Genomic DNA, 13,478 nt, shown 5'->3' with positions numbered 1-13,478 from the left:
AAGCACCCTGACTACCCTTTTTGGATTGCAATCATCTTCCTTGCACATTAGGTAACCAATATTCTGATATTTATGGCAGTCACTTTCTTGCCTTTCTTTAATGTTTCGATGCCTGAGTATCCATAGGTCTCTCTGTTTTTGAGCATTATATAAGTGTGCTTGTGCCATATATAATCTTTTATTCCTATCTTCTTTGGCTCAATGTTACGATTCATCCACATGGTTATATATGACTGTAGTTGGTTGATTGTTGTTGTTGTATAGTATTCCATTAAGTGAATATGCCCCATTTTTGTTGTTGATGGTCATTTGAGTTGTTTTCAGTTTTGGGCTGTTTGCAAAAAATACTACTATGTTAAATGTGTATTCAGGTTTATGTTGGTATACATATTTATATGGAATGGATTTAGAAGTGGAATTGATGAGTCATAGGATATGTGTATCTTCAAATTTAATAGATAATGCCAAAATATTTTTCAAAACAAGTTGTGTTAGTTATTCTTCCTACAGGCGTTGTATAAGCATTTCTGTGCACTGTGTTCTTGCCAGTATGTGATACCAATGGATTTATTTTCCAGTGTAGCTGATCTTGGGGTATATACTGTTATATGGTTGTAATTTGCATTTTCCTGATGACTTACAAGGTTGAGCACCTAATAGTACGTTTATTGGCCGTTTGGGTTTTTTTATGTTTGTGTCTGAAGTACTTGTTTAAAACTTTTCACATTTTTTGTTTGGTTTTTCTTAATGGTTTGATATTTATATATTCTGGATATACATTTTGTCAGATCTGTCTATCACAAATATCTTTCCCTCTAATTGGGCTGCATTCTTTTCATTGTCTTAATGGTGTCATTTGATGACCAGAAGTTTCTGATATTAATAGAGCAAAATTTATCTTATCTGTTATAATTAGTGTCTTTTGTGTCACTTAAATAAGTCTTTTCCACCTGTAGTCATAAAGACATTTTTCTATACTGTTCTTTATTTGAAGCTTTATTCTTTTATCTTCCATATTTAGATCTGTACTCTACCTAGAGATTTATTTTTGTGTATAATGTGAGATATAGAGATATTTTCATATGGATATCTAGCTGCCCAAGCATCCTTTATTAAAAAGGCCATTCTTTCTTAATCAGTCTGAAATTTCATCTTTGTCATATATCATGTGTCCATGTATGTGTGGGTCTGTTTCTAGGTCCTCTTTTCTGCTCCACTGGTCTTTTTGGCAGTACCACATTGTATTAAATACTAGAGCTTTGAATTAAGTTGCTGTTCTTCTTTAAAGTCTGGGATATTCCTGGCTCTCTGCATTTCAATATAAATTTTAGAATCAGCTAGTACGTTTCCATGGTAAACTTGCTGTGCCTTTTATTGGGATTAATTTGACTAGATAAATCTGGGAGACTGTGTATTTACAATATTCACTCTTCTCATTCATGAACATGGTGCTTCCCTCTATATTTAGATCTTTAAAATATCCTTGTATTTTTCAGGGTATTCCTACACATCTTTATTTTAGATTTAGTCATTTTTGATGCTGTTGTAAATGACGTCTGTGTCTCTAACTTTAGTTTCTTATTATTGCTAGTGTATAGAAATACAGTTGTGTTTTACATACACATTTTTAAAAATATCCAGCAACCTGGTTAAACTCTCATTAATCCTATTTGTAGATTCTTTTATGTTTTCTATGTACACATCATAATCTGCAAATAATAACAGTTTAGTTTCATTCTTTATGATCCTTATATCTTTTATTTATTTTTCTTGTCTTACTCTGCTGGCTAGGACATCCGGTACAATGATGAATAGAAGTGGTGATAGCGGGGCATCCTAGTCTTGATGCTGATCTCAAAGTGAAAGCATTCGACGTGTCACCATTAGGTATGATGTTTTCTGTAGGTTTTTTGTAGGTACTTTTTATTACTCAAGGCAGTAAATTTCTACCCAGTTTGCTAAGAGAATTTTAAAAAAATTTCTGAGTGGGGTTGAGTAGTCTCCAGAACTTTTGTGCATCTGATACAACCATATGATTTTTCCTTTTCATTCTGTTAATGTGAATAATTACATTGGTTTAACATTGGAAAGTCAGTCAACTTTGCTCCTAGAGTGACCAACCATCCTGATTGGCGCAGGAGTGTCTTATGTCTTAGTTATATCACTGAAGGTTCTGCATTCTAGGAAACCCCACCAGGACAATTGGTCCCCCTACTTGCACCCCTTATATACTTGGCCATTATGTATATTCTCTTCTATATGGTTTGGTTTGCTTATATTTTTTTTTAGGATTTTTGCATCTATGTTCATGAATGAGATTTTTTTTTCTTACACATATCTTGTCCAGTTTTGCTATAAAGATTATGCTAGCTTTATCAAATGAGTTGGGAAATGTATCCTCTTTTTAAATTTTCTGGAATAATTTGTGTAGTCTAAGAACATCTTTGTTGAATGTTTAAAGATCTTATTGGAGAGGCTGTCTGGACTTGTGATTTGTTTGTGGGAAGTTTTAAGTTATTGAATCTGTTACTTGAACAGTTATGTTTTTATTAAGGTTTTTGTTTTAGATGTCACTTTTCGTTTGTTAAATTTTTTCTAGTCATTGTTTATGTCATCTCAGTTTTCAGATTTATCAGCATAAGATTGGTCTTAATAGAGTCTTAAGTTTTTAATGTCACCAGGGTTCATTCCTGGCAGTGCTTATTTTGCTTGTTCCTTTCTCTCTCTCTTTCGCTTTTTCTTGGATCAGTTCTTGCCAGGAATATATCAATTATATGAATTTTTTCTAATAACCAACTTTTGATTTTGTTTTTCCTCTCTCTTTTGTTTTCTGTTTTATGTTCTTTATTATTTCCATCCTGCTTTCTTTCATTTTACTTTTTTGTTCCTTCCTAATCTGTTGGCTTGGGTGGATATGCATATTATTATGCACATTATTTTTTCTAATGTAGGCATTTAGGGCCATAGTTTCTTGTTTTTTTAATCTGTACCTAATTTTTTTGGCATCATATTTTGTTTATTATTGTTCAAAATAATTTCTAATTTTCATTATTTTTTTTCTTAGGCCTGTGGCTTATTTAGAAACAAGGGTCTTATTACTTGAACATTGAGATTTTGTTTTTTTTGTTCTGGATTTCTGTTATAATTGTATTGTAATCAGAAAGTTGTGTTTTCTTTCTTTGAATATGGTATTTACTGTACCAACTGGTAATTGGTTAAAATTTTGAAATATTTGTGCTTGAAAAGAATGTGTTTTCTGCAGTTGCATGATTCATGGTAAAGTTGTGAAATGTGTGGTGAGAATTTCCTGCATTCATACCAGGCCTTTCTTTCCTTGCTATACCTATTACTGGCTCATTATCTTTGAGGTGAATTTCTTATAGATAGCATATGGTTGAACTATGCTTTGTAAATCTACTCTGCCAGGCTCAGTTTTTAAATTATGTATTTAGGCCATTTATTTAATATAAATATTATGGCATAAGCCTGTCATTTTGTTTTTTGTTTTATATATTTTTTTTATTATTATTGTTGCTTTTCTGTTTTTCTCTCCATGGCTTTTTGCACAGGTTTTTTGTTTGTTTGTTTGTTTGTTTTTTGGAATTCCATTTTGATTTATCTATAATATTTTAAAGTAAATTTTTTGTATCTTTTTTTAGTGGTTGCTCTATTACATCTTATATTTGTAACTTATCAGTCTACTGGTATTGACATCTGTTTACATTTACTCTTACATAAGCTATCTTATTTTGCCCCCTCACTACTCTATTATTTATTTATTTGGTTTTGTTCTTGCTTTTTCTGTTTTCTTCTCAGCTTAAAACAAAATGTTGGCTGGGCACAGTGTCTCATGCCTGTAATTCTAACACATTGGGATGCTTAGGTGGGAGGATCACTTGAGGGCCAGGAGTTCAGGACCAGCCTGGGCAATATAGTGAGACTTTGTCTCTACAAACAATTAAAAAAAAAATTTGTGGAGCATGGTGGCCTGTACCTGTAGTCCCCGCTACTTGGGAGGCTGAGGTGAGAGGATCACTTGAGCCTAGGAGGCAGAGGCTTCAGTGAGCTGAGGTTGTGCCATTGCACTCCAGCCTGGGTGACAGAATGAGTCCCTGTCTTTAAAAAAAAAAGAAAGAAAGAAAGAAAGAAAGTGCTATGAAAGGGTTAAATAAAGTCTTTTAATCAGGTCTGCCATTTCAGGAACTAGATATTAAGTATGTGAGTGTTTGTGGAGTGATAGTATGGGATGACAAGGATTTTGTCTCGCTGTAGTGTGCACTTCATATGGCTAAATGCTTTGTTTTGGGTAGTAACTCTCTTAGAATTAGTATATATTAAGTTTTGCTGCAGTATGCGTATATGTATGTATGTATTTTTTGAGATGGAATCTTGCTCTGTTGCCCAGGCTGGAGTGCAGTGGCACTATCTCAGCTTACTGCAACCTACACCCCCCGGGTTTAAGCGATTCTCCTGCCTCAGCCTCCCAAGTAGCTGGGATTACAGGTACCTACCACCACGCTTGGCTAATTTTTGTATTTTTAGTAGAGACAGGGTGCCACCTTGTTGCCAGGCTGATCTTGAACTCTGACCTCAGGTGATCTGCCTGCCTCAGCCTCCCAAAGTGTTGGGATTACGGGCTTGAGCCACCGTACCTAGCCTTGCTCGATTTTTAAAATCAGCTTTTCCTCACTGAAGGTGTAATGGTGTATTCTTTTGTTCAGTTTGGAACAATTATATATAATTTATTTTAAATTATATTTAAAATTCAAATAATGAGTTTAATACTTAAGCATATCTTTATCAAGGCACTAATGAAAGTCAAATGAGTACCAGTGATACTCATCAAAGCCATTGTCAGTAATGGGAAAGTCTGTCTCTTGTCTCCTTATGGGATTCTGAGACTGACTTACTCTTTACCTTTATATTAAATGTTTCTATAAGTTTTCTTTGGCTTTGGCACAGTGTTAAGAGAGTGCTTGCTATTGATTCCTTAGTCCCATGCTCTCAAATACCATTGTCTTAGTTCTCCATCTTAAGTATTTATTTATTTTTTAAGTAGCACCAATCTCTGTAATGGGGTTCAGGTAAATGTGATCTAGGAGTTTATTATCATTCCTAATTTATGATTGATTTTCCTTTAGGTAATAGCAGTTCAGCTTATTGAACTTTTCTTCATATATCTTTAAAACATTCTTGGACTCATATTCAGGCTTTTCTTCTAGGTTCTCCTTCCTGGGGTTATGATGTTTACGGAGTGAATTTAGCCCATTTCTTCTTTCCACATCCTTGAAATGGTTGTCCTTCATCTTTTTTCTGTTTACTAGTACTAAAATGTCTTGCACTGATGCCCTTACAATTTACAGCTCAAAATCCCTTCAGAATTCTCATCTTGAAATGGAAATGCCTCAAATTTAATATGTGCTCTCTCAACAGTTTTCATTCTTCCAGACTTTTTTCTTGTATTTCTTGCCTGATATCTTGTCAGACTTTCTCATGGATAGGTTATATCATTTTGTTTTGCATTCTATCTGTATGTTTGTCTGGACAACACCATGCCTTCGTTATTTCACTTTTAAATTGAACCATATGAAATTGCTGTTTTTGAAGTAAAAATTGTTTTATTATTGGCAGTTTTATGAGTTTCACCTTGTATATATAGTAGCCTCCATATATAACAATAGTTATATTATCCAGTAAAAGCTTTGAGGTACTAGGAGATGGAAGATTTTTTTCAGAGAAGACATTAGAGTTTAAATTTTGAGATTTCAGGTGACTTTGGAAATTTTTCTGGAATTTCAAGTTCAAAAGCAGAATAAAAATTAATTTGATTTCAGTTATTTATGTATCATACAAGTAATATTGGCTATCTTTGGCTATTGATACAGATATTTACTTTCTTTTTAAATTTAATTTCAACTTTTAGATTCGGGGAGTACATATACAGGTTTCTTATGTAGATATATTGTGTGATGCTAGAATTTGGGGTACAATTGACCCTGTCACTCAGAAATGTGAGCATAGTACTCAATAGTTAGTTCTTCAACACTTTCTCCCTTCCACCACCCCAGTGGTTCCCAGTGTCTGTTGTAACCATCTTTATGAGTACCCAATGTTTAACACCCACTTATAAGTGAGAACATTATATTTGGTATTTGGTTTTCTGTTCCCTCATTAATTCACTTAGGATGATGGCTTCCAGCTCCATCTATGTTGATGCGAAGGACATGATTTTTTTCTTTTTTTATGGCTGTATAGTATTCTCTGGTGTCTGTGTATCACATCTTTATTGAGTCCACTGTTGATGGGCAATAATGAATCTTTGCTGTGATGAATAGAGCTATGATGAACATACAAATACACTTGTGTTTTTGGGAGAATGATTGATTCTCTTTTGAATATATACTCAATAATGGAATTACTGGGTTGAATAGTAGTTTTCTTTTAAACTCTTTGAGCAATCTCCAAACTCCAGTCTCCACAGTGGCTGAACTAATTTACATTTCCACCAGCAGTGAATAAACATTCCTTTTTCTCTGCATCCTCACCAGCATCTTTTTGTTTTTGTTTTTTGTTTGTTTTTTCACTTTTCAATAATTGCCATTCTAACTGATGTGAGATGGTATCTCATTTTGGTTTTTATTAACATTTATCCGATGATTAGTGATGTTGAGCATTTTTTCATGTGTGATGGCTGCTTGTATGTTGCCTTTTGGGAATTGTCTGTTTATGTCTATGCCCACTTTTTCATGGGGCTGTTTGTTTTTTGTTTTTCATTTATTTAAGTTCCTTATAGATTCTGGATATCAGAATACTCATTCAAATGAGTATTTGTCAGATACTCATTCTTCTTTTTAAATGTATTTTTTTAAAGCAATTATACTAAAGACCTCTTATACTAAAGCATTTGTTTAAATAAAAATTTCAAGAGTGGAACATTTTAAGGTAGTTAAATGAAAATGTTTAAGAGATGACCATGGGAGTGTTTTTCTGAATTAGAGGTCAGCATCACTGGATGCTGGAGTTGAAAATGTCCATGAACCCAAAGGCTTCAGTGATGGTGGGGAATAACTGGGATGTTTATAGATGGCTCAAGTGGGTAGACAGGGATTTGGCTGCTTGGTATGAGCTAGACAGAGTGGTTTTTATGTTATGGTGGAAAACTGATTTTAGGATGGAATACTAATTGTTGGAAATGACCATGGAATGCAGTAGAAATAGTGAGTTCCTATCTATTAGTAAGTCCTGTAAACCCTGGGGCCTCAGAGACTTTATCAGTTGAGCAGCCGTTATTCGAAAGAGTTTCAGGACAGACAGTGTCTTTAAGAGTGAGCAGGGTTTCAGTTAAGGTGACATTGTGTGACATATTTTAAGGTGGTAGGAAGTTTATTAAAGTAGATAGATGAGTTGAAAGCTTTTGAAAATGCTAATCACTCTTTCACCCTTGATTTCTCCATTAGTACTGTCATTTCCCCTGGTTTTCTGGCTGCGACTTTGCCCTTCTTGATAGTTAATGCTGCTTCTTCCTTTGCCCATCTCTTTGACATTGGCTTTTTCTACCATTCCAGTTTTGTTTTTATCTCTTCTGACTATACTGATTGATGTTAAGCAATTTCATTTATTGCCTTAGCTTCAGATTTATTATTTACCTTTCTCATAGCTTTTGTACCTTTGCATGTGTTGTTATTTACTCTGCTTATTGTGTCATGCCTCACTGTTTTCTACTTGGCAAATTCTGTTAGTCCTTTAAGGTTCAACCTCTGATTTAATTTTCAATCAAATTTTAGTTATCTAGTCCTGTTCCTACCCTACCAGCTCTACATTAGATGTGGTCTATATTCCCTTAATACATTGTATACCATCATCATAATGCTTGCTATAATATTTCAACTATTGGCTTTCTTGTTTGCCATCTCCCCTAGACTGAACTCAGTGAGGGTAAGGGCTACAATTGTTTTTAGATCCTGTTCTTCTCAATACTTAGGAAGGTGCCTAGAACTGGTAAATATTTGAATGAATAAGTTGTTATATTGCCAACTTTGCCTGTATTGCCGCAGAAAATACTAATGCTAATAAGTCTCTATAAAAACTCTGTTCACCTTATCAGTCATTAAAGAAGTGAGTTAATAATAAGGTACTGTTTTCAATAGGTAGTAAAGAATAGTAGTTAACAGCATGAATTCTGTAACAAGAAGCCTACCTTAATTTGAATTCCAGTTCTGCCACTTACGGAATGATTTTGGACAAATCATTTAACCTTTCTGTGCCTCATTTTTCACATCTGGCAATCAGTAATATATAAGCATTAGTTGTTAATATTTTACATTTATAAATTTGTTCAATATATCCGGGTTAGAGTAAGACAACCGCATATTGTTGATAGAAATTTAAATTGGTATAGTGTTTCTGGAAAGCAGTTTTCTTTTGATTGAATCATTTCATTTTTAATACTCTCTTAATCAAATCTGAAGTAACCTTTTAATAAAATCTGAAAATGAAATGAAATCTGAAAGACCAATATGTTCCCGAGTAATATATGATAGTTTGCAGGCAACTTAAATCTCTCATGAGACAGGGAATGGTTCAATATGTTGTTTAGTGTTATTCAACAATTAAATGTTAGCATTTTAGTGGCATGGAAAATTATTATGGTTTAATAGGCAAGATATAAAACATAAAATATCTCAGATATGTTTTTAAAACCCTTAAGAAGGAGGTGTTAAGATACTGACTTGTGGTTGCTTTTGGATGAGGGGATTTAACCTCTGTCAGACTAATGTTTATTTATAAAGTGTGATTAAAGGCCTGGTGCAGTGGCTCACGCCTATAATACCAGAACTTTGGGAGGCTGAGGCGGGCAGATTGCTTGAGCTCAAAAGTTGGAGACCAGCCTGGGCAACATAGTGAAACCCATCTCTATTAAAAATAAATTTAAAAAAAAAAGTAAAAGTGTGATTAACAACTGACATGCTGAGTTTTTCTGTTTAACAACTAAATGAGGTAATGTGAAAGTTCTTTGGCTATCTTGTATTTTTTTAAGTCACTGTCGTTCATCTCTCATACTTTTATTGTAAAATCAAACTGTTGTATTAAAGAAGTACAACATCGTGTTTTCACATAATTCTCTACCATTGCATTTAAAAATGGGAACTTCTAGCTATATTTTGTTGGTGGTTATCCCTCCTGTTAATTTGCCATTAGTGCCCAGTTTGATAGAAATTATTTTCCTAATGTAAATTTATTTTATGATCATGGTGATGCCATTTTGGTTTGGCTTAGGCTTTTTTTTTTGTCTCTCTCTCTCTATTTAATCTGCAGCAACTGGAACAGATCCAGAAGGAACTAAGTGTTTTGGAAGAGGATATTAAGAGAGTGGAAGTAAGGAATCAAGAATTTCTCGCATCCTTAGCAATTTTTCAATTTCATGAAATTGTCACCTTTCCATTAAGTTACCATGTTAAGTTTATGGGATTGGTCTTAGTTATGAAGAAAGTAACAGCTGTTACTTTCATTTTAATTGAGAATGAATTTTTGTAAAAAAAAAAAAATTCTGAACACTTGATGATAAAATATAGTCTAAATTTGTTTTACAATGTTTTATTGCCATAATTTTTCTTGAATAGATTGACAAAAATTAAACCACTCAGTTTTCTTGGAGTGCCATCATAACTTAAAACTGTCAATTATTACCACTAAAATGCTTTGTTTATTAACAATTTTTACATACCTACTCTGTGCATTTCTAGGAGTTAAGGTTAATTAAAAGAGAAATGTAAGAATACATTACCAATATTCTGGGAATTTACGTTTAATATAGTTTACCTAAGGAAATTTATGGGAGGATCCTTGGGAGTCTTATAGGATATTATGATTTGAAGTTTTTGCCTTTGGCTGTATTTATTAAAAAATTTAGTTTGTGTTTTTAAATTATTTATATGTTATAATTTTCTTTTGCTGATATGTAGAACATGTTAAAGATTAATGGATTTAATATTTAGTGGATGTTCAGTATCCTCTGTGGCATTCTTAAGTTGTTACACATTTATGTCACTTACTTGACTGTATGATTGAGCTGAGCTTGGATTAGCCAGAAATAATTCTATCTGATGATGCATCTTTAGTGGCATTTTAAAATTTGCTGTTTCTTCATTAATCAAAATTACATAAAAAAGGAAGCTAGATTGTCAGTGTGAAAGACAAAATTTATATAATGGTTGATTAGGCCTGTTCCTCTGGATTACTGATCGAAAATTAGAGTTTAAGTCATTATTAAACAAAGCTAATATTTCAATCTTAATGTTTGTGGAAAATATATATAAAGCAGAGACTTGACATATTCTGGGTGTTTTTTGTGCTTTTGTGTTCAAGAGTTGAACCTGATGATCCAGTTATCTTACTGTCATATTTATCTTAGTATTTATCAATAGATAATCACCTGAATTAATGATGTGCTAGTTCACTATTCACGTAGTATAATGTACATGTCATTTAAAATATTTACAGTTATCTTTTTCTGCATTTGGTAGCTTCATTAATGATGAACAATATTTAGTAAACAATTTATGGTTCTTTAAGATTGTGTACCATAGAAAAGGCTTGTCTCTTAACTTTTCACATGTCCTTGCTTTTCTATTCTGTGGAGAGGAAGCCTTCAGAAATTTGATGTTGAGACAAATGAGGACTGATGAAAACCCAGGAATAGAAAGGAATATATCATGCCTCTTTTTGATTTATATATCTTCTATTTGAAATGTCTACTATAATTCAAATAATTTTATTTTCAGGAAATGAGTGGCTTATACTCTCCTGTCAGTGAGGATAGCACAGTGCCTCAATTTGAAGCTCCTTCTCCATCACACAGGTACAAGCTTCACACTTGCAATTGATTAGAATTCATGTTACAAAATGTGCATATGGTCTAGTTCTTTAGGAGCGTTTTCCATGCAGTGTATGAAACCCCTGAGAAATTACTTTGGTCATGATCTAGAAATGAGATTCATATGGCCCATCTGTTTCCTTAATGCGATGAATTTTATGCCAGGAAGAGTTAGCGAGTAGAAGACTATAATGTTATGAATTCACAGTTGGATTAAAAGTTTGATGACTTTCTTAAAGTAATGATAGCTCTAAATATCTTGTGAATTAAAGTCAGATGACATTAAAAAATCTAAATTTGAGAACATGAAGTGGTAGTATTAGGGAAAAATGTGGTAAGATAAAACCTTCGACTTTTCCCCCTAACTTGTTAAATTTTATTGGGCAGATCACTTTTCCCACATTTAAAATGAGGGCAATAGACAGATCTGTTAGTTTAGATTTCCTTGATATTTTCTTATAACTCCTTGTTATTAATTAATTATTCTCTATGTTATATTAGAATGGCGTTATATTTGTCATGACCATTTCCCAAGATTTTAGAATAATGCCTGGCTTCGTTTAGTAGTAGCTATTTGTAAAATATAGTGAATGTGTGTGTTTCCCTTTTAGCTTCAAAATTCTATCTCATGAAATATGTACTCTCTCAGTCTTGAGTTTTGAATTTTTATGCTTGAAATGTTCAAACTAAGAACAGTTTTACATGAAATCATGTGTTTTTTGGTTTGTTAAATCCACCCTCTGCTTAGGATAATGATGTAATGGAATCTTAACAGACAAACAGTTTTAGGGTAATGTGGACTATCAGGAAGTCCAATTCTACTATGGTAAATTATAATAACCTTCAGAATCTATCACTTTAGGAAAGCTGTTTTGGATCTAGTTTGGTACATTGTGTACAGAAAGAGTGCAGGGTTGTTCTAGTTGAGGAGAATTCAGAGATTTGACATTTTTCCCATTAATTATAGTATGGAGAATCCTTGTGAGTTCTGGTTGATTCTGGTATTATTTTAGCTGTGTAATTCAGTTGATTTTCTTCTATATTTTTCTTTCTTTGAAACATTTGAGAATGACTTGTCTGTGTATATTGTTATCTTTAAGCCTAGAATTCAGTTCTGATATGCACAGGATCTTTGTCAATGGAATATTTATTATGTAAGTACATACAGGGAAGAAAAAGTTGTCACATCACAAAAAGTTCACTAATAATGATTCATTCCCATTGTCTTATTCCTCTCTGTTTAACAGTAGCTTTTTTTTTTTTTTTTTTTTGTATATGTTGTTTCCAGATCTTTGTTACTCAGTCTGTCATTGATTGTTGGATTTTATGAATTTGTGACAGTATAGTGAATTTACTTAATTGCTCTATTTATTGAATGCCTCTGATATGCTAGGAGCTATTCTAGGTGTTGGAGCTAGCTGACAAAGTCCCTGTCCTTTTGGAACTTACCTTTTGGGATGTGTGTATGGAGGTTGGGGGAGATACTAAAAGGGCTAATGTATAGCGTAGTAGTATATAACATAATACAGTCATGCACTGCATAATGACGTTTCAGTCAGTGATGGACTGCATATATGATGGTGATCTCATAAGAAAATAATGATCTCATAAGCACATAAAGAGACCTAATATATGACACTTGATATTGGCATTGCAGATCAAGTAGGAGAAATGACTGATATTCAGTAATGGCGCTGGGACATTGGTTTTTTGCATATATATATTCACATATATATACACATACATATATATATATACACCATCTTGGTTTGTGTAAGTATACTCTGTGATCACATAATGACAAAATTGCCTAATGACACATTTCTCAGAATGTGTCCCTGTCATTGAGTGATGCATGACTGCGCTACCTTAGGAAGAATAATTAGGCATGCTAGGGGTTTGCAAAAGGGTTCTGTTTTAGTTTTCATAGCCAGGCTTCTCCAAGGAGGTGGCATCTAAGTTGACACATTAATCAAGTAAAGACTAATTATGATAGAAAGTTATGGGATGGTGTTAAACAGTATCTGATTTAGATTTTAAAATGTTTACTTGGATTCCTGTGTGGTGGACAGAGAAAATACTACCAGTGTCCCTCTCAACTTCCTGACATTGGAAGCTAGGGAGAAAAGTTAGGAAGCATTGTAGCAGTCAGAAGAGAGGAGGTTGGTTTGCATTAGGATTTTATTGATGGAAGAGGTAAGAGTGGTTGTATTGTAAAATAAAGTAGCAGATCTTGTAAAACATACTAGATTTCATGAAGTTTATGAAAATGTTGTTGGAGAATTGCTAGAATTGCTTGCAAAGCTATCATTAAATTAGATTCTAGCAGAGTTATATGGGTTAACAGTTCAAGAAGCAAAAATAGGCAAACAGTATTTTCTTCAAGAGTGTTTTGATGTTTTCTGTAAACAAGTGATTTGAGTATCACTGAAGGCTTCAGAGAGGCACTTGGGAAAAATGATGTAGCCCTTAAATACTCTGAGTGAAAATGATCCTTAAGATTACGATTTGAAATCAGACATGCTGACATGAATATTATCTTTTATAATACTATTAATATTTGATTTTTCTTTAAGCAGCAGCATGTAGTTGCAATTTTACTGAT

The 13,478-nt window shown here is 33.2% G+C and overlaps 1 protein-coding gene across 50 annotated transcripts in view; it reads left to right on the top strand.

Annotated features, from left to right (window-relative positions):
• The window catches only part of COP1 (COP1 E3 ubiquitin ligase), a 256,894-nt gene that overhangs the window by 62,648 nt on the left and 180,768 nt on the right, over positions 1–13,478 (top strand). For 18 of the 50 annotated variants that reach the window (XR_012426194.1, XM_074020076.1, XM_074019965.1 and 15 more), the window contains 2 exons: positions 9,316–9,375; positions 10,782–10,858. The exons of 9 other annotated variants lie outside the window; for them this stretch is intronic. Coding sequence is in view for 40 of the 41 variants with exons in the window: in XM_074020076.1 (XP_073876177.1) it covers positions 9,316–9,375; positions 10,782–10,858 (137 nt within the window). In the remaining variant the exon portion in view is untranslated. Of the gene's footprint in view, positions 1–9,315; positions 9,376–10,781; positions 10,859–11,973; positions 12,028–13,478 lie in introns of all 50 variants that reach the window. 23 more of the 50 variants (XM_074020276.1, XM_074020206.1, XM_074020106.1 and 20 more) reach the window with 3 other exon arrangements.

This window comes from Macaca fascicularis, chromosome 1 (assembly GCF_037993035.2).
Source record: "Macaca fascicularis isolate 582-1 chromosome 1, T2T-MFA8v1.1".
Classification (NCBI taxonomy): domain Eukaryota; kingdom Metazoa; phylum Chordata; class Mammalia; order Primates; family Cercopithecidae; genus Macaca; species Macaca fascicularis.
Note: the sequence above shows the minus strand (reverse complement) of the source record. Positions and strands in the feature narration are given on the sequence as shown.